At 43.3% G+C, this 26,832-nt stretch overlaps 1 protein-coding gene across 1 annotated transcript in view; it reads right to left on the bottom strand.

Moving 5' to 3' along the window:
* Positions 1–1,645: 1,645 nt before the first annotated feature.
* Positions 1,646–26,832, bottom strand: part of slc7a10a (solute carrier family 7 member 10a) — a 32,250-nt gene continuing 7,063 nt past the window's right edge. The window contains exons 2-11 of the mRNA XM_061765217.1: positions 24,193–24,397; positions 20,257–20,408; positions 16,992–17,117; positions 15,902–16,055; positions 15,273–15,396; positions 12,164–12,267; positions 9,193–9,289; positions 8,948–9,097; positions 5,542–5,719; positions 1,646–5,473 (exon numbers count right to left, since the gene is read on the bottom strand). Coding sequence (XP_061621201.1) covers positions 5,373–5,473; positions 5,542–5,719; positions 8,948–9,097; positions 9,193–9,289; positions 12,164–12,267; positions 15,273–15,396; positions 15,902–16,055; positions 16,992–17,117; positions 20,257–20,408; positions 24,193–24,397 — 1,391 coding nt within the window. The 3' untranslated portion in view covers positions 1,646–5,372. The remainder of the gene's footprint in view (positions 5,474–5,541; positions 5,720–8,947; positions 9,098–9,192; positions 9,290–12,163; positions 12,268–15,272; positions 15,397–15,901; positions 16,056–16,991; positions 17,118–20,256; positions 20,409–24,192; positions 24,398–26,832) is intronic.

The following is a 26,832-nucleotide window of genomic DNA, read 5'->3' as shown; positions in this document are numbered from 1 at the left end:
GTGAGTGGAGTGTTCTGAGAGGCAGAGTGTGCTCACGTTCTTAGAATTTACGAATAAACCCCTTTCTTGAACAGCTTCCATGGTCTAGGTACTTTACCAAAATTTTCTAAATACCTCTATATCAAATTTGATGATATCATTGGATAGATGACTGATACACGGCTCGGAATCGGATCAGGATTTAGGCTTTTATGCCACTTTCTTTGTCGCAAATCGGTCCAAATTTTCTTGACGAGAATTCAATTTAAATCATTAGGAAATTTGTGACCTTGATTGTTTGGCAGAAAAATGTCCATATGTTAGTTTTATTAGTTGAAAATTAGATGTTTAAACAGACCATTTTCAGATTTTTCAATTGCGCTCGAGCCATCTCATTTTCTGCGTCAAACTGAGAGCAAGTGCATTAACTCAACCCTCACAAAAATACAACAATAGTGAATCACGGACATATAGTTTTCTATCGTTTACGTATCTTATGATTGATATGGTGGTAAACGGATATCCCAACAATGTAATTTGAAAAGAACAAGGATTACCTTGCACTAAACAATGAGAAAACATGATTTTGGTGGACCGCTGCTCAATCCACATGCCCAAAATACGGCACAACGAAATGGAAAGAAAATGGTGGATATTTTTCTGGATTTAGTAACATCAGCGTCCTGCCTGGCATTGTCTCCCCAGTCACAGTGGCCAGAGTACACTCCGGTCCTCCCAGAATGTGACGCTCTGAATAACCGAAAAGCACATTCCAACAACACTTCGAGTTTCCGAACGGTCCGGAATATACAGCGTGCGCTTGGAGTGCATTTCCAAACATACCCTGTTTGTGTGTGCCACCATGCTGTTTTCTCACTGATAGGACGTGAACCATTTTCATCACATTAGCTCACTGTTAACGTATTGGGATGCTGGCTTCGTTTCAGCTAGAAGCTAATGTTGTTAGCACTCTCGGGAAGCTAATTGTTATCGTTAGATACATTTCGAGAATTTTTATTGGATAGACCCCTGGAAAGTTGTTAAATGTGTGTGTGACATCATTATTATTTACTTTTTCACCAAATATACAAAAGGAAACATCAAAGCCATTTATGAATGAATGAGACACTGCTAGATATAACTGTGTGTCATCTGCATAGATATGATCGCCAAAATTAAAATTCTGATGAATTTGACCCAAGGGTAGCACATACAGGCTGAACAGGAGGGGTCCAAGAACTGATCCTTGAGGGACCCCATAGGTCTTTGCCATTCGATGAGATTGAACACTTCCAATGGTTACAAAGTAACTCCTATCCTCCGGGTAGGACCTGAACCATTTAAAGACTGTTCCATTTAGTCCTATCCACGTTTCCAACCTGTTCAGCAGTATATTATGATCTACCGTATCAAAAGCCACACTGAGGTCCAACAAGACCAGAATTGACACCTTTCCCAAGTCAGTATTCAACTTTATATCATTTAACTCTTTTTGATAAGAGCAGATTCTGTACTGTGATGAGTTCGGAAGCCTGATTGAAATTTGTCAAAAAGTCAATTTAGTTCAAGAAATTGCTGAGTTGGTTAAAAATAACTTTCTCAACAATCTTGGCTATGAAAGGGAGATTTATAAAATATATATATGTATTTATATATAAGAAGCGTGTCAGCTTGTAAGCGTTTGTATTTAGCATTAGCATTCCGACATTGCATAATACAGTGATTGATTTGTTTTGACAATCGGCAAAAAATTTAAACACACAACCAACATTTTAGTTTTCAAGACACAACTGTTCGTGTTTGTTTTTAACTTTAGCATTCTGACGTTACAGACTCCAAAAATTGTATTCTTATTATTCTTGATTTGCTTTGACACTTTGAAACACAAATACTAGCGACACTTACAGTATGGGACACACAACCCCTCGTGTGTCTTCAAAACCATCTTGGGTAGACAATAAAAATTGTTTTGCTATACTTTGGGCTTAAGTCTTTCCGGTTCATCTACAAAGTACATTTCTGACATTTTTAAAAACAACTACTCATTCAGCGCTAACAAAAGGTTGATGCGGGATAAAAATCCAAGCGTGTTGAGAATAGATTAGTGTGTTAGGTGTACTGTATTGAAAGAGTCTGTATAATAACATACAGTACAGTTTGCATATATAAAAAAAGTTGAAAATGTATCTTTGGTTACCATTATTATTATTATAAGAGAAACCAGGAAGTAACATTTACTCATAGCTGTGCAGAAAGTAGGGGCTATATAATAGTAATTGGTATTAGCGTTAGTAAAGGGGAAGTTAGAAAGGTATTAATGAGGATGAAACATGGAAAGGCAGTTGGTCCTGATGACATACTGTACCTATGGAGTTATGGAAGCATCTAGGAGAGGTGGGTGTGGAGTTTTTGACCAGCTTGTTCAACAGAATGCTAGCGGGGGAGAAGATGCCTAAGGAATGGAGGAAAAGTGTGCTGGTGCGCATTTTTAAGAACAAGGGTGATGTCCAGAGCTGTGGGAACTATAGAGGAATAAAGTTGATGAGCCACACAATGAAGTTATGGGAAAGAGTAGTGGGGGCTAGACTCAGGACAGAGCAACGGTATGATTTCATGCCCAGAAAGAGTACCACAGATGCATTATTTGCTTTGAGGATGTTGATGGAAAAGTACAGAGAAGGTCAGAAGGAGCTACATTGTGTCTTTGTAGATCTGAAGAAAGCGTATGACAAAGTACCAAGAGCGGAACTGTGGTACTGCATGCGGACGTCTGGAGTGGCATAGAAATATTTTAGAATAACATGTATGAGGGCAGCAGAGCAATGGTGAGGTGTGCTGTAGGTGTGACAGAGGAATTTAAGGTGGAGGTGTGACTGCATCAGGGATCAGGCCTGAGCCCCTTCCTGTTTGCAGTGGTGATGGATAGGCTGACTGATGAGGTTAGACTGGAATCCCCGTGGACTATGATGCTTGCGGATGACATTGTGATCTGCAGTGAAAGCAGGAACAGTTAGAAAGGTGGAGGCATGCACTGGAAAGGAGAGGAATGAAGATTAGTCTAAATAAGATATAGATAATATATGTGCATGAATGAGAGGGGTGGAGGGGGAAGAGTGAGGCTACAGGGAGAAGAGATAGCGAGGGTGGAGGACTTTAAATACTTGGGGTCAACAGTCCAGAGCAATGGTGAGTGTGGTCAGGAAGTGAAGAAACGGGGTCCAAGCAGATTGGAACGGGTGGCGGAAGATGTCAGGTGTGTTATGTGACAGGAGAGTCTCTGCTAGGATGAAGGGCAAAGTTTATAAAACAGTCATGTGGCCAGCCATGATGTACAGATTAGAGACAGTGCCACTGAAGAGACAACAGGAAGCAGAACTGGAGGTGGCGGAAATGAAGATGTTGAGGTTCGCTCTAGGAGTGAGCAGGTTGGGTAGCGTTAGAAATGAGCTCATCAGAAAGACAGCCAAGGTTAAATGTTTTGGAGACAAAGTTAGAGAGAGCAGACTTTGATGGTTTGGACACGTCCAGAGGAGAGATAGTGAGTATATTGGTAGAAGGATGATGAGGATGGAGCTGCCAGGCAAGAGAGCTAGAGGAAGACCAAAGAGAAGGTTGATGGATGTCGTGAGGGAAGACATGAGGGCAGTTGGTGTTAGAGAGGAGGATGCAGGAGATAGGCTCTCATGGAAAAGGATGACACCCCGTGGTGACCCCTAACGGGACAAGTCGATAGGAAAAGAAGAAGTATGCATTTAATATATAAATATAGACGTGTACCATTTTGTTTTTTGTTGATCGGCCAATCATCCATCTATTTCACTCACATTCACACCTAAGGGCAGTTTAAAATCTTCAATCAACCTACCATGCATGTTTTTGGGATGTCGGAGGAAACCGGAGTACCCGGAGAAAACCCATGCAGGAGAACAAGCAAACTCCACACAGGCGGGGCCGGGGATTTAACCCAGGTCCTCAGAACTGTGAGGCAGATGTGCTAACCAGTCGTTCACAGTTCCTTGGCGTCAGCCAATCAGCAACAAGGTTTTAGTTTATCTTTGTTCCCCTGGCATCATCAAATATGACAAAAATACGACAATACGCACACTAAACATATACTCATCATTAAGGCACATACAGAGCTCAGAAGTCAACAGGGGATGAACTTTAAACAAACATTTTTTCTCATCATTGTAGGATTTCCCCCCAAAATATCTTAAGTGTCTCCACCTGTCCCACCCAAATAAAAAAAAAAAAAAAAACAGCACCAGGTGGCGGTGTGACGCCACACCGTCAGGCCAGTTTTGCCAATGGGAAACCACATAAAAGTAATTTTACGGAAAAGGCACATTGGATGCATGGATGGAAAACATAGCATAGTGTAGTTAATCCTCAATAACACAACATTTAAAATTCAAAAGTTAACAAAATAAAAACAAAAAAGTTTTTGCATTGAAAAGTTTCGTACAAAGTCTTCACATTAACTTGAACCTGTTCTGTCAGCTAAAAGTCGTTTTAGTGTGGACAAAAAAGGCCAACATGCATAGAAAACAAATATTTTAAAAATTGCGGTAAACACCCCAATCATTTGTGCGTCAAAAAACAAAAAGTGCTGGATGTGGGAAAGGCTTGAGGTCCGGTAGTGCGTGTTCAAGTCCTGTTGCAAACACTTCCTGACCAAAAGTATGCACGTTTTGACCTGTGGGTGGCACCAAACCCCCAAATACGTCCGTTTGTGTGTGTACGTGTGTGCGTGTGTGGAGCAGAAAGCATTTACAGTACGTCACGTTTTCCAAATTTTACCTGCATGTTACATCCTCATTCCAAAATGGACTGACTTCATAGTTTTCTCTCAACATTCTACACATAATGATGTCAATTTATTTTTTCCAATTTTAGCAAAGGTATATAAATAAAAAAAAAGAAAGAAAAAGAAATCATATGTCCATAAATATTCACACACAGCCTTTGCCATGAAGCTCAAAAATAAGCTCAGGTGGATCGTGTTTCCATTGATCATCGTTGACATGTTTCTGCAGCTTAAACTGATTGGGCATGATTTGGAAAGGCACACACCTTTCTGAGCTCCCCAACGTTGACAGTGCATGTCAGGCCACAAATCAAGCAAAGACATTTAACAAAAACGAAAAAAATAAAAATAAAACTCATTTGGTGTTGTCATTATGGGGTGTCGTGTGTAGACTTTTCAGGAAAAAAATGAATTTATTCCATTTTGGAATAAAGCTCTTAACTTAAAATATGGAAAAGGTGAAGCACTGGGAATACTTTCCGGGTGTCCTGCATCTGTCTTGTGTTTGTGTGTGTCCCGTGTGTCTATAATAGCATATTTCAAAAAGGGTGTAAGTACGAATTAGCCCATCGGGGGCGATAAAGGCTCAGTCTCTGCTTTTGGAAGACGTGAGGAGTTCTGCCTCGGCCGGGTCCTCCTGAGGGAACATCACGTAACACGTCTTCTGGCCCATGTAGTTCAGTTTCTCTGCGGGAGATGAACAACATGAAGCACACACACACACACACACACAGGTATGGACTTGGCCTAGTCACCTGTGAATCTATAAATCCACGTGGGCTTGTTCTTCCACCAGACGCCCACAAAGTAGACGGGCACGCCGGTGAGCATGATGACCATGCCCAGGCCGCACACCACCGGCTCAGAGTACAGGCTGAAGCACAGCAGCACGACCCAGAACACCATGTAGGCTACGGGGATCAGCAGGTTCACCTGCAAACCACACACAAAATACACTGATGCTTTTTCTTTGTCTTTTTTTTGGGTCACATGCACACCTGTAGATAATTTAGAGCACATGCAGTGAACCTTCGTTTATCACGTTTCAGATGCACTCGCAATTTGTGAAAATCTGTGATATAGAGACCATATAAAAAACATTTGTTAAATAGTTTTACCCCTCCCATTTGGGTGCTCAGATCGGCCCATTAATTTGCTGATGTAACCCAGAGTATCATGCAAGATGGACGGAGATTGAAAGTTCATTAACAGGCCTTTCAAATTCAAGCTATAATTGGGGCTATGGATTTGGCGAATAACTTGATTGAATTAGGTAACCCATGGATCAGCTAAACTTTTGAGATGGTGCATTTGGTAAGACTTGATGCAAAGTTTTAAGAGATGGGCCTCTCTGGCCTTAACAGCATACTGCACTTTCTTCGATAAAGGGGTCATGAATAATATTCAGGCTCTTCAGAGGCAGTTTAACTTGGACAACCATGACTTTTATAGATTTCTTCAAGTTCACCATTATATTAATCAAATGAAAAGAGAAGAGACACATAAAAGATGGGAAAGTTTGATGGTAAAAATATTTAGGGATTCCCACCGGGGAAGATTAATTAATTTACAAAGTTTTACAATAAATAAAGGGGAACGTCTATCCATCCATCCAATTTCTCTACCACTTATCCACACTAGGGTTGCAGGCTGCCGGAGCCTATCCCAGCTATCTTCGGGCAGGAGGCATGGTACACCCTGAACCGGTCGCCAGCCAATCGCAGGGCACATAGAGACAAACAACAATTCACACTCACATTCACACCTATGGGCAATTTAGAGTCATCAATCAACCTATCATGCATAGTTTTTGGGATGTGGGAGGAAACCGGAATGCCCGGCGAAAACCCACCCAGGCACAGGGAGAACATGCAAACTCCACACAGGTGGGGCCGGGAATTGAACCCCACTCCCCAGAAGTGTGAGGTAGCTGTGCTAACCAGTCGGCCACCGTGCCGGCAAGGGGAACACAATGCATGTCAAATAAAAATGGGAATGTGAAGGAAACCTGTGACAGAAGATAAATGGGAGAAATTGTGTCAGATACAATGGAAAACATCAAGCGCAGATGAATGGCGAGAGTTTTGCTGGAAAAATCTCATGAGATTTTTCATTATAGGTTCTCAAAAGAGACATTGGACAAACTGCTCCATGATGGCGACAATGTGGGAGTCAGGAGGTAAACAATTTTCATATATTCTGGTCACGTACATCACTGAGTCCTTTTTGGAATGAGATACATGGGGTTTTGCAAAGGGTCTTCCTGAGGGATATTCCGGGGACTCCCGGGGTCGGTACTGGGGGGGGTGGCTGAGGCGGCCCCTTCTCCCCGTGGTTGTCCCGCCGGATAGGCCCGACCTGCAGGGGCCATGCCTCACACAGCACACAGTAACACCACTCACTGTAAATACTTTTTTTTTACTAGTCACATCCGGGCGCACACACATATTTAGGGTTTCCTGGGGGCAGGTGTGGGGTCGGGAGAGTGCGGGTGTCGGACCTGGTTTCAGTACGTCAGTGCTGTTTCCCGGTCTAGGCGCCCTGCTCCTCTGCCCTGCATGACCCCCAAGATTTGAATGCATTACACACACTCATCCTCTTTCTTTTAATCCATTACACACATCTATCTCTGGAGGGCATCGGGTTGTGGGTGGAGGGGGTTTGGCTGCAGGGCTGCAGTGCCCAACATACCTGCACTCCCCCCCATCCTCACGGGCCACTCCAGGTTTTAATGCACCACACCACTCTGGGGCCACTTATAGACGGGGGTAGGGCCAATGACTGCCAGTCGGGGACCTGGGGTTGGTGTTGGGTCCCTGGGGCCTCCTCCGGGTAGCTGGTATTTTGGGCGTCTCGGTGGGGCCGGTAGACCGCCTTAGAATCCTTGGTGTGGGTGGTGTTCCTTCCACCGGACCACTCTCAGGTGGCCTCCTGGGCCCGACACCGCCTCTTGATCGGGTGGGGTGTGGTCCTCAGCCCCCGCGGTGCAGGCACGTCAATTATAGGACACGTCTGACAGTTATTGTGCATGTGAAACGGTGTCAATTCATTTGCATGCGTCTGCAGACAAACACCCTTGGGACTTATTGGCTGGGTGTGGGGCCACTCACTCATTGCGACAAATAATTTATAACTATGCGAATATCTTGGGTATCCCCTCACTTACACTCTGGTCCTACAGATAATTTTATTTAATTTACATAGCCACTCCCACCACACTTCAGTTGTACAGCCGGGTCCACGACCCCTGTCCTGCAAGCTTCACCCCTGTCCCTGTCCTGTCCTATATTGTCCTGTCCTTCCTTCACAGGGTGTAGCACTACTGACCCATACAACACTCAAATCCAATCTGTCATTGTACTAGTTATATACTGCGTTACTTTCTTCATCTTGTTTACAGCTATTGCTTTGTCTTTTGTTGTCTTCTTTTCCTACAGTATATTATTTAGTTACCCCTCCATATCCATCCATCCATTTTCTGAGCCGCTTCTCCTCACTAGGGTCGCGGGCGTGCTGGAGCCTATCCCAGCTATCATTGGGCAGGAGGCGGGGTACACCCTGAACTGGCAATCGCACAGCACATACAAACAAACAACCATTCGCACTCACATTCACACCTACGGGCAATTTAGAGTCTCCAATTCATGCATGTTTTTGGGATGTGGGAGGAAACTGGAGTGCCTGGAGAAAACCCACACAGGCACGGGGATAACATGCAAACTCTACACGGCGGGGCCGGGGATTGAACCCTGGTCCTCAGAACTGTGAGGCTGACGCTCTAACCAGTCGTCCACCGTGCCGCCTCCTCCATATGCTTTAAACATTTAAACGTGAAAATGATTTTTAAACATCTTAAATGTATGTCAACAATAATTTGTTGATTTTGACGGGGAACTTATCCTTGGTTATTTGCTGAAAAACTTCCCTATTCACTGTTTGTACACAGGCCAAAGCTACTGTATGTTTCCTATAAAAATGTTGCTTTGGCACAATCTGGTGGCATCTTGGTCCCAAGCACCTATAGTAAACTGAGGGGAGGAGCTTCATTTAGTCGGTCCATTGCTTTGTCTAATGGAAAAAAGTATTTGTTTATTTCATTTTATCTGTACATATGAAATATAAAAGAGCAAGTAGAGAGTGAGTTTTGGATGGTGGTAGTACCTTGATTGGTCGCACCAGATCTGGCTTCTTTTTGCGGAGGTAGAGCAGGCCGGCAATGGTGACGCCGTACGACAGATAATTGATAAAGGACACATAGTTGATAAGGTTGTGCGTCTCACCGATGCATAGGATGACGATGGTGGCGAAGCACTGTGAAACACCAGGAGAGATGTTGCGTACTCGCATTTAAGTGTACCAAATGTTGTGTCCTGTGTCTTATTGTGGCAGGAAGTGCAGTGACTCACGCAGACCAGCAGGGCGGGGATGGGGGTGCAGTTCTTCAGGTGGATCATGGCCAGCAAGTAAGGCAGGTGACCCTCCCTGGCCCCTGAGAAACACAACCTACACACACAGAAATTACATACACATACAGACATCTGCCAACCCCAAACATTTTTTTAAAACAAATTAAAATTTAAGAGCTAGGATTTGTTTGCCGCCCGAGTAGGATAAATGCATTCAGACCTGAGTAAACAAACTGCACCGAGATGGCACAAATAGCAACAGTTGGATAAAAACACACTAACAGTGGTTAATTTTATTTTTACAATTGTATGGCAAGTTGACCCTCCAGTTTGTTTCTTCAGTGTACCAAAATGGTCACTGGTCACAATGTGTCTTGATGCTTTTATAATCTTTAATAATAACAACAAAAAAAACAACAACAACAAATTGAAATGAATTAAAAAACCCAAATCCAAATCTTAAAATAATTTACAAACTCCAATTCCAATGAAGTTGAGACATTGCATAAAATGTTAATAAAAACAAAATACAATGATTTGAAAGTCCTTTTCAACCTATATTCAATTGAATATTTAATGTTCCAATTGATTTTTTTTTTTTTTGCAAAAATTCTCTCATTTTGAATTTGAATTTAATGATGACAGGGGCAACAAAAGACTGGGAAAGTTGAGGAATGTTCAAAATACACTTGATTGGAACATTCCACAGGTGAACAGGTTAATTGGAAACCGGTGAGTGTCATGGTTGGGTATAAAAGGAGCATCCCTGAAAGGCTCAGCTCAAGCAAGGATGGAGTGAGGTTCACCACTATGAACAACTACGTGAGCAAAATTCTGGTCTACCATCCGGAAGCAGTGCACCATCAACACTATGTATAGGGCCCGACCTGCAGGAGCCCTTCCATCCATCCATCCATTTTCTGAGCCGCTTCTCCTCACTAGGGTCGCGGGCGTGCTGGTACACCCTGAACTGGTTGCCACCCAACCACAGGGCACATACAAACAAACAACCACTCGCACGCACATTCACACCTACGGGCAATTTAGAGTTGTCATTTAACCTACCATGCATGTTTTTGGGATGTGGGAGGAAACCAGAGTACCCGGAGAAAACCCACACAGGCACAGGGAGAACATGCAAAATACACACAGGCGGGGCGGGGGATTGAACCCCGGTCCTCAGAACTGTGAGGCAGACGCTCTAACCAGTCGTCCACCGTGCCGCCCCTGCAGGAGCCATTCCTCTTAATCACTCACTTAGCACACGCTCACACCACTATATATTTTTCTCACTAATCCCATCTGGGCACATATACATATCAAAGGGTTCCTGGGGGACTGGTATGGGGTCGGGTGGGTGTGGGTGTCGGACCGGGTTTCAGCACACTCATCCCCACGTTTTAATGCACTACATACACCAATCTCTGGGGGACGGTGGGGAGGGTCCGTCGGGAAGTTGAATCTCAGATTCAGGAGGAGCAGTGTGGTTTTCGTCCTGGCTGTGGAACAGTGGACCAGCTCTACACCCTCAGCTCGGTCCTTGAGGGTGTCGTGTCCTTGAGGGTGTAGAGTTTACATGTGTTTTGTGGACTTGGAGAAGGCATTCGACCATGTCCCTTGGGGAGTCCTGTGGGGGGTGCTTCGGGAGTATGGGGTACCGAACCCCCTGATACGGGTTGTTCGGTCCGTGTACGACCAGTGTCAGAGTTTGGTCCGCATTGCCGGCAGTAAGTCGGACTCGTTTCTGGTGAGGGTTGGACTCCGCAAAGGCACCTATTGTCACCGATTCTGTTCATAACTTTTATGGACAAAATTTCTGGGCACAGCCGAGGCGTAGACGGGGTCCGGTTTGGTGGCCTCAGTATTGCATCTCTGCTTTTTGCAGATGATGTGGTTCTGTTGGTTTCATCAAGCCGTGATCTCCAACTCTCACTGGAGTGGTTCACAGCCGAGTGTGAAGGGGCTGGGATGAAAATCAGCACCTCCAAATCTGAGACCATGGTCCTCAGTCGGAAAAGGGTGTGCCCTCTCCAGGTCGGGGATGAGATCCTGCCCCAAGTGAAGGAGTTCAAGTATCTTGGGGTCTTGTTCACGAGTAAGGGAAGAATGGTACGGGAGATCGATAGGCGGATCAGGGCAGCGTCTGCAGTGATACGGACTTTGTATCGGTCCGTTGTGGTAAAGGAGCTAAGCCGAAAGGCGAAGCTCTCAATTTATCGCTCGATCTATGTTCCTACTCTCACCTATGGTCACGAGCTGTGGGTCATGACCAAAAGAACAAGATCCCGGATACAAGCAGCCAAAAATTGGACAAGCCGCATTCTGCACGTGTTACAACACCGTGGCTTCGTAGTAAAAGAGTGTGAGTACTACACTGGCCTGTCATTAGTCCAGAACTGTCTCCAATTGAAAATTTGTGACCCATTATGAAGTGAAAAATACTACAACGGAGACCCCAGACTGTTGAGCAACTCAAGTTGTACATCAAGGAAGAATGGAAAAGAATTCCACCTACAAAGCTTCAACAATTAGTGTCCTCAGTTGCCAAACGCTTATTGTGTATTGTTAAAAGGAAATGTGATACAACACAGTGGTAAACATGCCCCTGTCGTAGCTTTTTTGAACTGTTGCGGGCACAAAAAAACAATAATGTTTGTCAGTTTGAACATTAAATGTCTTAGTGTATTCAATTGGTAGGTTGAAAAGGATTTACAAATCATTGTTTTCTTTTTTCACGTATTACACAATGTCCCAACTTCATTGGAATTGGGGTTTGTGCAAAATAAAACGAAAAAAAAGCTTCTGATAAACCGCATGTAGTTGATTGCTCAGTAAAGTTGAAGATGTTTTGGCGGGGTATTTGTTTTCGGTGATGATATGTCCATGCACCACATGTATTGTGTGGGGGTGTTCTGTGAGATTTGTATTGTGTATGAGTGTGTGTATGTGTGTGTGTGTGGGTGTATGTTACCTGGAGGAGGTAAAAAGATATCCGTTGATACCTCCAAAGGTGGACAGGGCTACGGAAATTGGCATCACCCAAGAGAACATGCCCAGCAGCTTTTCACCAAAAGTCTGCAACGTGACACGATAGCAACACTAAACAGTTTTTGAGTGTGTGACCTGTGACAAAATGACATAACGGTAATTCAAATATGACATAATTTTCTTAGATTTCATAATATATTTGAATATCTGTCATTGTTTTTTCAGTCAATCAGCTGAGCATGTCTAGCACCACCTTTTTAAGTACTCAACAACTTTAAGACAGGGTACCGAAAGGGCTTTGAGCATCAGGATTGGTTTTCACTAACTCGAGTCAGTAGACAAAACAACTGAATCACCTGAATCTGCTGTGCTTTCTTTGGGTCGGCTAACTGGAGTCATGAGCCAAATAATAGAATCATCTGAGTCTGCCATTACCAACCATCACAACCAAATCATCTGCATCCAATGCATTTTCAATGAGTCTGATAACTCAAGTCAGGCAAGAAAACAACAGAATAATCTGTCTATTCGGTATTTTTAGTGAGTCCACTAAATTGTGTCAGTGGTCCAAACAATCAGTGGACTAAGAGTCAGTTGGGGGGATGTGCGACACCCACATCCCCCATGGGTGCGATGCTCCTGATACTCCAACTACTACAACTATTAATACAAATAATAATAAATTGGTTTTATATAGCTTTTCAAGATATGTAACAAACAAATATTAACAACTAAAACAATTATAACATTTCTCTTTATAATGCCACATGACTAAAGATAATTCAGTTTCAAAAGCAAAAATGCTTTCCTCCACTTTCTGCTGTGTCTCAAGGTCTGATTTTTGAACAAATCACATGATCCTCAAGTAAACACTGCTTTAAAGATTGTCAACTTACTACAGATGGCTCTTGTTCTGGTCTTGAATATGGAGCTCTGTTAACGGGGCAGGGATAGAGCTATTCTAGTGGGATACAGGGCTGCGGGCCAACCCAAAATAATGAAAAATCCCAAACTATTTACCTTCACACCTTTCACAGAAAGCTATGATGTAGCGGTTTCTCAAAATAACTACAATATATAATGGCTTGACAGACTGGTTTTAGAGCATTTAAAAAAGTCGAAGAATGTCAAAGTGGCCTTTGCATTCTTCATTGTTTCTGTAAACGGGCCTTGAAGAAAAGGATTTTGGCACCCCTGGCTTACGCCATCTAATGTCGCTGGCACGCAGTGACAAAGTTTGACTGAGACTAGGAGAAAATGAGCAAATTATAGCTATTTTCAGTTTGGGATTTTTACGGGTTTGTTTTGGAAGTGGGCAAATATAGTGGGTACGGAAAGTTTTCAGAACCCCTTAAATTTTTCACTCTTTTTTATATTGCAGCCATTTGTTAAAATCATTTACCGTAATTTCTCGTGTATAATGCATATTTCTTTCCCCAAAACATTGTCAAAAGTCAATAGTGCGCATTATACATAGGTATAGGGGCAAATGGAAAAAAAACTTTCACATTTTATAAATGTATACCGCCATCTCGTGGTTATGAAAAAGCTGTACACTTTCATTCTAATATGCCACCGGCACCTAGTGGTTATAAAAAGGTGCAGCCTACACTTTCATTCCAATATGACAGGGATACGTGCTCATTAAGCTTACATACGCTGGCAGAATTTGTAAAATATTTGTGTTTAAATATGACTGATGACTGAACAACAACCATCATTAATTTGACAGGGTTAAGTTTACATACCCTGGCAAAATTTGTGAAATATTCCATCCATCCATCCATTTTCTGAGCCGCTTCTCCTCACTAGGGTCGCGGGCGTGCTGGAGCCTATCCCAGCTATCATCGGGTAGGAGGCGGGGTAAACCCTGAACTGGTTGCCAGCCAATCGCAGGGCACATACAAACTAACAACCATTCGCACGCACAGTCACACCTACGGGCAATTTAGAGTCTTCAATTAATGCATGTTTTTGGGACGTGGGAGGAAACCGGAGTGCCTGGAGAAAACCCACGCAGGCACGGGGAGAACATGCAAACTCCACACAGGCGGGGCCAGGGATTGAACCCGGGTCCTCAGAACTGTGAGGCTGACACTCTAACCAGTCGCCCACCGTGCCGCCTTGTGAAATATTGTTTTTTTTTTATTTATTTTTTTAATATGACTGAACAACAACCATCATTCATTTCTTTATGGTTATGTTTTGGTTAATGATAATGCTTTTCTGAAATGCCTGACCATTTAATTTGAACCCAGTTAAAATAAAATTAAATGTGTTTCGCCGGGTCCTTCATGTTTTCTTTAAAGAATTGTACCCATCTGACAAATTCTGCCTGGATAATCAAACATATGAAAACAACTGTGTTTTCTCATTTACTAAATAAAAGCAAAATAAGAGCAAGTAAATTAAAAAAAAGTTTTACGTGTTCAATAAAGTGCTTAACTTCAGAACAATTCTTTGGGAAAAAAACCTATAAAAATACAGATAATACTTCATGTTTTGATCATATGGGTAGAAGCAAAACCATGCATCGTAAAAATGCAGTATACATGGGTAGAACGGTTTTCCAGAATTTTGAGCTTGAATCACTTCCGGTTTCCTTTTTTGGCATTCTGCTTTTTACGTTGCGTCGTCGCTAACTGAGGCAGGTTTTCAAAGTAACGAGCTCATTTTTTTAAATCCAAGTACTTCGTTACATAGGTAGAAGGGTTTTCCAGAATTCGTTACTTCCCACTTCTGCCTGTAATTGGAAATTTAGTCAGTTATTCAGGGTTTGATAAGCCATTGGGACAAATTCCAGGGCTTTGATGTACTTGGTCAATGGTCCTAATGAGCCCTGATCGACAAATGTATTCTAGACAGAGACAGATAAGGGCAAAGCTTTTTTTGCCTACGCTATGTAATGTGGGAATCGCATGCAAATTTATAGATTTTGAGGATTCGCCATCAAAAAGAGGTTGAGTAATTAGTAATTGGACTTTGCCAACTAAACAAAACAAAAAAAGAGCACAGACAACTCCCTTGACTCCCATGCTTGTGCTTCCTATTAGTGCACAGCTAACTCATGTGACTGTCACTGTAACGCTCACCACTGCCACGGCATTGGACGCTAGCAGCTCCTCAGGGGTCATGGAGGAGAAGTAGGCGATGTTGGTCATTGTGTACACCAGCGTCACCAAGGGGATGGAGATGTAAATGGCACGGGGCAGGTTCCTAATTCAACGCAGTGAAGCCACAGTGACAATGGTAGCAATGATGTTAGCAGTAGGTTCACTGCAAAAACTAAAATCTCACCAAGATTAAATACAGTATCTCAAATCAAGGTAAAATATGCTTGTTCTTTCCCAAGAGTAAGTAAGAGCATTTCACTTGGTTCAAGCATTTTCTTCCTTAAAAATCTTCATAAATTGTTATAACTTATTGAGATTTTATTTCTGGATATGTGTGAATATATCTTGTGATAAATACCATAATTCTATACATGTAGGTGGTATAAATACACCAGTTTTAAGACATTAGTGGTGGTTCTTGAGGATAGCTACATTTACTTGTTTTAAGAAATCTTGCAAAGTCAAAATTTCCTCTTCAACTGGCAGACAATTTTGTTTGAATTAATACATTCTTCGCACATTCTGTCGTCATACATTTTGTTTTTTTGTTTTTATGCACAGTTTTTGCAATGTTGTTAGCAGGGATTAAAGGCTCATAAAAAACATACTTGCGTGGCTCTACCACCTCCTCGGTGACGTAGTTGAGGAAGTTCCAGCCACTGTAAGCAAAGGACGCCTGCAGAAAGGCCAGCGCGATCTGACCCACGGACGGTTCTTGACTGAACTCGAAGGCCACACTGGGCATTAGAGCATCGTAGTAGCCTGGACACATGAGGTGAGAACATGGTCTCCCAAATTGTCATTCAACCCTCAACTTGGTTCCTGTCTACTGACTTCACCTAAGGTTTCACCAAGTTCTTCAGTTCAGTCGAGTGTCCAAAATCCCTGAACAACGGCACCTTTGAACCAAAATGACTGCCAACTTCCATCCATCCATCCATTTTCTGATCCGCTTCTTCTCACTAGGGTCGCGGGCGTGCTGGAGCCTATCCCAGCTATCATCGGGCAGGAGGTGGGGTACACCCTGAACTGGTTGCCAGCCAACCGCAGGGCACATAGAAACAAACAACCATTCGCACTCACATTCACACCTACGGGCAATTTAGAGTCTCCAATTCATGCATGTTTTTGGGATGTGGGAGGAAACCGGAGTGCCCGGAGAAAACCCATGCTGGCACGGGGAGAACATGGAAACTCCACACAGGTGGGGCCGGGGATTGAACACCGGTCCTCAGAACTCTGAGGCTGACGCTCTAACCAGTCGCCCACCATGCCGGGCTGCCAACTTGTGCATTTTAAATTCAAAGCATAGCTTTTTGGCAATTATAATTGCATAAATATTTCACAAATTTTCGCTATTCCCCGTCCGTCTCGATCCCTATCCCATGCGAATAGGAGGGATCCACTGTACACCCGGCTCAAATTTAGTGGCGATTGGCTGAATTCCCTGGGAAGAGTTTGTTTAGGTACAATCCCAGGAAATTTACATAATCCATGAAAAATAGCATATTTGAACCAAAATGGTCATTTACCTTTGCATTTTGCAGCATAGGTTCTTTCCTGTCCCATCACAATGAACACATGTGACAGATTTCATGTCAATCGGACACACTGGCGGCAGAAAAACAGGTACCGAACCAAAGCGTACTGAACTTGGTGAAAATGAGGCTTTGAAAATTTGCACGTTAGCGTCGTTACCTCGACCAATTTGAACCAGTCCCACAAGAATGATGAGGCCCAGAGCCAGCAGTTTCCCCACCGTGAATACATCCTGGATCCTCGTGGCCCAGCGCACACTAGAGCAGTTCACCCATGTCAGGAACACTACAAGACAAGAATACTATTTATGATCAATCATGTTCAACACTTAATTAGAAATGTAGCTGATTTCAAGTCATCCTTGTATGTTAATATGTGTTGCATGATATTCATCATAAAGTCAAGACAGCGTCACCATTGAAAAGCACTGCTCTGCTCAACTTGAATTTGTCATGATTAAAAGCAAGCCACTCTATCTCCCGAGGGAAATCACATCCAGTCGTAGTTTATATTCCATCCATCCATCCATCCATTTTCTGAGCCGCTTCTCCTCACTAGGGTCGCGGGCGTGCTGGAGCCTATCCCAGCTGTCATTGGGCAGGAGGCGGGGTACACCCTGAACTGGTTGCCAGCCAATCGCAGGGCACATAGGAACAAACAACCATTCGCACTCACAGTCATGCCTACGGGCAATTTAGAGTCTCCAATTAATGCAGTTTATATTCCACCATATGCTAATGCTAAATTAGACATAAAAAAAAACAACTATTTAGGCATGAGTAAACAACAGACTTATGAAATCTAAAAAACATGGTCAAAGTAGCTGAGCTCCAAGTCATGCTTGTGTAGTTTTGTCAGTGCCCAAACAGTTACAACCTTTGGGAGATTTTCTTCAAACTTTCAGGGATGTTTAGTTTAGATGTTCAGTGTGAAACCTATGGATTTTGAATGACACATATGTAGCTGAGAAAGAGGTAGCTGAGCTCAAAGTCATGTTTGTGTAGTTTTCTCAGTGCCCTAATGGTTGCAACTTTGAAGAGATTTTCTTCCAGCGTACAGGGATTATTAGACAACATGCTAAGTGTGCATCTGATTTTATAGCCCTTTAAGCACTCTTTCTCCCAGGGGGGCGTTCTAGAGCATCCATCACGGGGCAAAACATTTCCTCCCACCACTCAAACTGCTTCCGCTGTGAATGTTTGGCTGCAGCTTTTCTGTGAGACCAAGCTGATGAAGAACACCCCTGTTGCCTCCCTCTTTTTCCTCTGCAGTAATGCTGGATTGTTCCACTCACCCTCGAACACCCAACATGCCAAGCGGCTGACTTGCCACTGCCAGACGTTCTGGAAAGGGACAGGGCAGGTAAATCTGACTGCCAGTAAGAGCTGAAAGCTCAGCAACAGAATACTAACGTTTATTGGAGAGGGGGCAGGAGGGCTTTCGTTGGAGGTGTAAACGGGGAAGGTAAGAGGGGCTCTCCAAAGGGTTCTTATTCTTAGAAAAAATGAGCAACCCAGAGCTTGATCTATCTGGTTAAACACATACTCTTTTAAATGCACAGTTGTCCTCAACTATTTAAAAGGACCACAGCACATCTTGGGTTGAAATGATTAATAAAGAATAAATACAATAAATGATTTTTTTTTTTAAATCAATACAAAAATATAAAACAAACATTCCTCATAAAAATAATTTAATAACAATGTTAAAATGATGGGGAAAAAAAGGATTAAAACCAATAAATGACAATTAAATTTGTTTTAATGATTTTAAAAAACAACATAAAATTAATTAAAGTTAATTTTCTTTACAAAATAACTATTTTATATATATATACAGTATTATATATATATATATATATATATATATATATATATAAATAAATAAAAGGCTTTACACGATCAGTATTTTTGGGACCCATCACCGATCAGCGAGTTTGAAAAAACGATAACCGATCACAAGATGGAGGAATGTGTCTATTTAAATGACCTGTTCATTTACTGTATATACTTGTGTACTTAATTGCTAAAAAAATTATATGTACAATAAATGTATCTTCGTTCCTCTATTTATGCCAGTGAGGCATAGTGACAAACAGAACAAATGAATGGTCTTCTATTAGATGGCAGGAAGTAAATACAGTAATTAATGTTTCCACTTTTTGTGACATTTTTGTTGGTGTGCAGTGAGATTTTTCAATTGTAAAATATGTTCCTTGGCTCCATAAAGGTTGGAAATCACTGCTCTCGTCAGCTCGTGTATTCTAATCAGTCAGGTCAAACCAACATTACATGACAGAAATAATGGGTCCTAACTTACTGTAATTAAATTACTTTATTTTGGATTAAATGACTTTACCCACACCGAAATTTGAGAGCATGATTCGATAGAACGGCAGCATGTTTACGTCCAACCATTCGTGCTACCACCCGCTCGCTAGGCTGCATAACGTTTTTTTGCCTGCTTGCGAGCCGTATCGTATTAAAAGTACGTGAACATACCTCAAGCAAGCCTTAAATGAACGTCCTCTCCTGTCCTGAGCACCAACACACTTTTTTCCCCATTTTGTCCTTATAATATAGTCGGGGCGATCCACTCTTGTTGTCGTCGCCTCTGTAATGCGTGTATCTGGTCGCATTTGAGTTGACAAGATAAAGCCCAATAAAAAACGGGATGTGGTGGTATCGGAATACAAGATTTTACTGCAGTAGCCTGACAGTGCAACCGTGAAAGAGAAAATGTATCTTGTTGTCTGATCCGGGGATTACGTGTAGTCTGTTAACTGTTCCACACCCCAGACATTCATTCATTCATCTTCCATTCCGCTTATCCTCACTACGATCGAGGGCGTGCTGGAGCCTAGCTCAGCAATCTTCGGGCGAGAGCCGGGGTGCACCCTGAACTGGTCGGCAGCCAATTGCAGCACCGCCGACATATTTTTTTTATTTATTTTTTTCTAATAACTTTATTGGCCGTCAGACGCGCGACAAGGCTAAAAATAAACTAGCTTTTGGATTCAAATATACTGTGCACGATGGCGACATGAAGTAAATGTCTTTTGCGGAGCCAGCGAATTATGACATTTTGGATACAAAACACAAATATTGTCCTAATTAGATTAAAATTGGAAAACGCTTGCTGAAAAATACACAAATATTCAACGAAAATATGGCCGTCACTTGAGCTGCCTTCCATCATGTTTCATAGCACTGCAAAATGTGTTTGACTTTTTTTTTTTTTTTTTTTTTTTTTTTTTTGCTGTTGCAGCACACAGAAGCCAACTAGTACTCTCAGAGATTCTAAACACACTTGTAACGCTAACATTTGAAAGGGTAACACGAACCAGCTGAAATGAGTAAACTGTTTCATCCCAGGCCCAAGATTTATAAAAGTGCGGTTGATGGTACAAATGTGAGCTACTCACAGACGCAGATGGTGGCCAGCAATCGGGTGGCGGTATAGGGCGGCAGGCAGTTCTGGAAGGCGGGCTGCAGCACGTAGTTGGCGAAGGTGAGCGCGATGACTGCCAGCGTGGTTGGATACATGATGAGCACGGCGCTCCATAGCAACAGGAAGCTAAGGCACACAGAACAAGCTACATTTATAAATACCCTCACGTGTTAAAAAGAAGCAACCAAAAAAAAAAACACTGTTATATCATGCCAGACCTTAGTTGAGCAAACATGCAAGTAGGCTTTACACAATCAGGATTTTTGGGGCTGATCACCGATCAGCAAGTTTATAAAAACAATGACCGATCACCGATCCGATCACAAGATGGAGCAATGTGTCTATTTACATGACACATTGACATGTATATACTTGTGTACTGTACGACTTGTTCATTTATTGTATATACTTGTGTACTGTATACTGAGTATTGTATCTTCAAATATATTCTCTAGCATTTTAGACAAAAGTAAAAACATCAATGACCTCGAGGGGGCATACAAGGATTGGCCACTGACATAAGTTTAAGTCAAATCAACATTACAACATGACAGAAATAATGGATGCTAACTTACTGTAATCAAATTACTTTAACAAATACTGTTAATGACATGCTTTCTCTAACTTTCTCACTGTCCCGGCTATATGGATGGGTGTTGTCCAGAGTTAGCGTCCGTTTGACTTTTCCTTTGTTTTTGTTTTTTGTTTTTTTTCCCCCGCGTTGCGTTGCTGGAACATGGCATGCTCCTCCTTGTGTACATTCTTCAGGTGCCCGATCAAATTTGTTGTTTTGAAACATTTAGATGATGTTCGGCGGACAACTGGTTAGAGCGTCAGGCTCACAGTTCTGAGGACCCGGGTTCAATCCCCGGCCCTGCCTGTGTGGAGTTTGCATGTTCTCCCCGTGCCTGCGTGGGTTTTCTCCGGGCACTCCGGTTTCCTCCCACATCCCAAAAACATGCATTAATTGGAGACTCTAAATTGCCCTTAGGTGTGACTGTGAGTGCAAATGGTTGTTTGTTTATATATGCCCTGCGATTGGCTGGCAACCAGTACAGGGTGTACCCCGCCTCCTGCCCAATGACAGCTGGGATAGGCTCCAGCACGCCCGCGACCCTAGTGAGGAGAAGCGGTGAAGAAAATGGATGGATGGATAGATGACGTTCCCCACGATGTACTTCAGTTGTGCACAGACTGCATAATAACTTACGTGTTGTTTGTCTGAGACACCGAAAAATAGTCCCATACTGACGACATGTTTTTTTCACCGACAAGATTGATAAAACTTTATTGGCCGTGGGATAGTTACAGTACTGCACCACAAGACACGTGACAAGGCTAAAAATAAACTAGCTTTTGGATTCATATGCCACGAAGACGGGGAGTTAAATGTCCTGTGTGGATCGATCGATGACGTCATTGATCGGATCGGCGAATTGTTATTGAAGCCGATCAGCATAAAATGCTAATTATCGACCGATACCAATCACACAGATCAGATCGGCGTAAAATCTACATGAAAGCATTAAGTCTGCTGGTGTTTAGTTTTTTGGGGGCTTTTTATAACAAAAGAAGAAAAATAAAAAGAATAAATATAATAATAAAATAATACATTGCAACAAAAAAATGACTAAATTATTAGAAAAAATAAAATATGACATATTTACGACAGAATAGTGCTAAATTGTGTTAAAAAAAACCCTCCTTGAGCCGTCACTTTATCGTGGTGGAGGGGTTTGTGTGTCCCAATGACCCTAGGAGCTAAGTTGGCTGGGGCTTTATGCTCCTGGCAGGGTCACCCATGACAAACAGGTCCTAGGTGAGGGACAAGACAAAGCACGGCTCAAAGACCCCTTATGATGACAAACGATGGACTTGGTTTTCCCTTGCCCGGACGCAGGTCACCGGGACCCCCCACTGGAGCCAGGCCTGGTGGTGGGGCTCGAAGGCGAGCGCCTGGTGGCCGGGCCTGCACCCATGGGGCACGGCCGGGCAAAGCTCGAAAGGGTAACGTGGGTCCCCCTTCCCATGGCTACAGAAGCTGGCTCTAAGGACGTGGGATGTCACCTCTCTGGCAGGGAAGGAGCCCGAGCTGGTGTGTGAGGTCGACTAGATATAGTCGGACTCTCCTCCAAACACAGCTTGAGCTCTGGTACCAGTCCTCTCGAGAGGGGTTGGACTCTCTTCCACTCTGGAGTTGCCCACGGTGAGAGGTGCTGAGCAGGTGTGGGTATACTTATTGCCCCCCAGCTTGGCACCTGTACGTTGGGGTTCACTCCGGTGGACGAGAGGGTAGCCTCCCTCCGCCTTCGGGTGGGGGGATGGGTCCTGACTGTTGTTTGTGCCTATGCACCAAACAGCAGTTCAGAGTAGCCACCCTTTTTGGAGTCCTTGGAGGGGGTGCTGGAGAGCGCTCCCACTGGGGGCTCAATCGTTCTGCTGGGGGACTTCAATGCTCACGTGGGCAATGACAGTGAGACCTGGAAGGGCGTGATTGGGAGGAACGGCCCCCCTGATCAGAACCCGAGCGGTGTTCTGTTATTGGACTTCTGTGCTCATCACGGATTGTCCATAACGAACACCATGTTCAAGCATAAGGGTGTCCACACATGCACTTGGCACCAGGACACCCTAGGTCGCAGTTCGATGATCAACTTTGTGGTCGTGTCATCGGACTTGCGGCCGCATGTCTTGGACACTCTGGTGAAGAGAGGGGCGGAGCTGTCAACTGATAACCACCTGGTGGTGAGTTGGCTCCGATGGTGGGGAAAGATGCCGGTCCGACGTGGCAGGCCCAAACGTATTGTGAGGGTCTGCTGGAAACGTCTGGCAGAATCCCCTGTCAGAAGGAGTTTAAACTCCGACAGAACTTTGCTCATGTTCCGGGGGAGGTGGGGGACATCGAGTCCGAGTGGACCATGTTCCGCGTCTCCATTGCTGAGGCGGCCGACCGACGCTGTTGCCGTAAGGTGGTCGGTGCCTGTCGTGGTGGCAATCCCCAAACCCGTTGGTGGACACCAACGGTGAGGGTTGCCGTCAAGCTGAAGAAGGAGTCCTATCGGGCTTTTTTGGCCGGTGGGACTCCTGAGGCAGCTGATGGGTACCGGCTGGCCAGGCGGAATGCAGCCTTGGTGGTTGCTGAAGCAAAAACTTAATATAATACAAATATCACAAAAAGACCAACATCTCAGACTTAAATCCCCAAAAATATGATGACGAAAATATAAAAAATATTAGAAGATAATACAAAATAATAAACAGATATACTACAAAATGTTTTTTTGGGCGTTGTGGCTACAGGGGCAGAAAAATAATTCAAAATTATTATGACTAAATACCACAAATATATAAATATAAACTATATATTCCAAAAAATTGCATCTGTAATGGTTATGCCTTCGTCGTTAGAGTACAATGTTTTATATACATTTAAAATTGACAGTGGTTAACTTTTTTTGTTTTATGATGACTTCACAGTTTAGCTGGCCGATAGCTGGTCAAACATGAACTAAGCTTCATGTCAATTATGTGTTTAATTGAGAAGACAACAAAATCATAGACAGTACGGAGACTGATTTGAGACCATTAAAAATGATGTTTCAGGATACAGCTAACTAACACTGATACTGTACCGATACTGAGTACAAAGTGGCTCATTTGCAGACATATGTTGTGACTGAGCCAGATTGTTTGACTTGACTTTTGGCTTGCTTAACCCAAGTAATTACTTGACTCAACTTGAAATGAAGTCGAGACTTAACCTGATTTGCTCGATATTTTCTACAGTAACTTGACAATGGGACTTGCTTGAAAGTTGAAGGGAAGGACTTAAGGCTTACTTGTAAATTGTACATACAATATGAGATGATTGATATGATACGATATACGTAATCTGATATGATTTTCTTACCCGACGAGTCCGCCGAAGATCTCCGTCACGTATGAGTAGTCTCCTCCCGACTTTGGGATGGTGACGCCCAGCTCGGCGTAGCACATTGAACCCAGCACGCAGATCCCACCTCCACATACCCACACAATCAGCGACAGCCCCACTGAGCCAGCATGCTCCAGGACGCCTTTGGGGGACACGAAGATGCCCGAGCCGATGATGTTGCCTGAGGAGAGGAAAGAGACATAACTGAAAACAACAAAGAAAGTAAACAAGGCTCTCCTGTATCAACTAATTGGCCATGGTTATATATACAACCCCAATTTCAGTGAAGTTGGGACGTTGTGTTAAACATAAATAAAAACAGAATACAAGGATTTGCAAATCATGTTCAACCTATATTTAATTGAATACACTACAAAGACAAGATATTTAATGTTCAAACTGATAAACTTTGTTTTTCCCAAATAATCATTAACTTAGAATTTTATGGCTGCAACACGTTCCAAAAAAGCTGGGACAGGTGGCAAAAAACAATGAGAAAGTTGAGGAATGCTCATCAAAGACCTGTTTGGAACATCCCACAGGTGAACAGGCTAATTGGGAACAGGTGGGTGCCATGATTGGGTATAAAAGGACCTCACCTGAATTGCGCAGTCATTCACAAGCAAAGATGGGGTGAGGTTCACCTCTTTGTGAACAAGTGCGAGAGAAAATAGTCAAATAGTTTAAGGACAATGTTCCTCAACGTACAATTGCAAGGAATTTCGGGATTTCATCATCTACGGTCTATATCATCATCAAAAGGTTCAGAGAATCTGGAGAAATCACTGCATGTAAGCGGCAAGGGCGAAAACCCACATTGGATGCCCGTGACCTTCGATCCCTCAGGTGGCACTGCATCAAAAATCGATATCAATGTGTAAAGGATATCACCACATGGGCTCAGGAAAACGTCAGAAAACCAGTGTCAGTAAATACAGTCCGGCACTACATCCATAAGTGCAACTTGAAACTCTACTATGCAAAGCAAAAGCCATTTATCAACAACACCAAGAAACCCCGCCGGCTTCTCTGGGCCAGAGCTCATCTAAAATGGACTGATGCAAAGTGGAAAAGTGTTCTGTGGTCTGACGAGTCCACATTTCAAATTGTTTTGGGAAATTGTGGATGTCGTGTCCTCCGGGCCATAGAGGAAAATAACCATCCAGACTGTTATGGACGCAAAGTTCAAAAGCCAGCATCTGTGATGATTTGGGGCTGTGTTAGTGCCAATGGCATGGGTAACTTACACATCTGTGAAGGCACCATTAAGGCTGAAAGTTCCATACAGGTTTTGGCGAAACATATGCTGCCATCCAAGCAACGTCTTTTTCATGGACGCCCCTGCTTATTTCAGCAAGACAATGCCAAACCACATTCTGCATGTGTTTCAGCAGCGTGGCTTTGTAGTAAAAGAGTGCGGGTACTAGACTGGCCTGCCTAAAGTCCAGACCTGTCTCCCATTAAAAATGTGTGGCGCATTATATATATATATATATATACTTTCCTATGTCGCCAATTCTATTTCCTGTTCTAAGGTCATCGTCACATTTTATCTGGTTGCCACCTGTGCGGCACCCTCAAGGTACTTGATGTTTACAGCTTTCTCAGAGGAAGCGCCGCCATGGAAACATCAACCAGTAATCATCCCTAAGGGGTCCAGTGTAGTGCAGCTTGGAGGGAGGGTCATGTAATTCGTTATGTAATGAAAAACTCACCTATTCATGGTTTTTGTGCTCAGGCCAAAGCAACATAAGTATTGCTTTGCAATAGGGATTAACGATTTCAGATTTTGTTGGAGACGACACTAAAGTGATGATAGTCAACTCGACTTAATCAATGAGGCCGATGGTATTCTTTTTAGATGTCAAGTCGCTGTTTGCGGCGGCACGGTGCTCGACTGGTTAGAGCGTCTGCCTCACAGGTCTGAGGACCGGGGTTCAATCCCCGGCCCCGCCTGTGTGGAGTTTGCATGTTCTCGCCGTGCCTGCATGCGTTTTCTCCGGGCACTCCGGGTTCCTCCCACATCCCAAAAAACATGCATGGTAGGTTAATTGACAACTCTAAATTACCCATAGGTGTGAATGTGAGCGCGAATGGTTGTTTGTTTGTATGTGCCCTGTGATTGGCAGGAAACCAGTTCAGGGTGTACCCCGCCTCCTGCCCGATGATAGCTGGGATAGGCTCCAGCACGCCCGTGACCCTAGTGAGGAGAAGCGGCTCAGAAAATGGATGGATGGATGGAAGTCGCTGTTTGCGCTTTCACCTCCAAACACAATCTCGCTCACTCACTCTCCCCGTCGTCCTCGGTTGCACTGGCCCCACCCTCTAACTTCTTCATCCAATCACATTCAGATAGCTTAGTGGCCTTGCAGACAGTCAGAAGTCTTAAAATTCACGTTTCATCCCTAAGGGGTCCAGTGTAGTGCAGCTTGGAGGGAGGGTCATGTACTATTGCTGACAGTTTTAGGACTGCAACTATTTAATAATTGCTCAATCTGTCGTTAATTTTTTTTGATGAATCGGATTTAAAAAACATGAAATTTCCATCCCTTTATTAAAAAACAGGACATAAATTCAAAGTGACACTGCATAAAATGTACAAACATAGACTGATTA

The sequence above is a fragment of the Phyllopteryx taeniolatus genome, chromosome 2, assembly GCF_024500385.1.
Source record: "Phyllopteryx taeniolatus isolate TA_2022b chromosome 2, UOR_Ptae_1.2, whole genome shotgun sequence".
NCBI lineage: Eukaryota > Metazoa > Chordata > Actinopteri > Syngnathiformes > Syngnathidae > Phyllopteryx > Phyllopteryx taeniolatus.
This window is presented reverse-complemented; position numbering and strand designations above follow the sequence as displayed.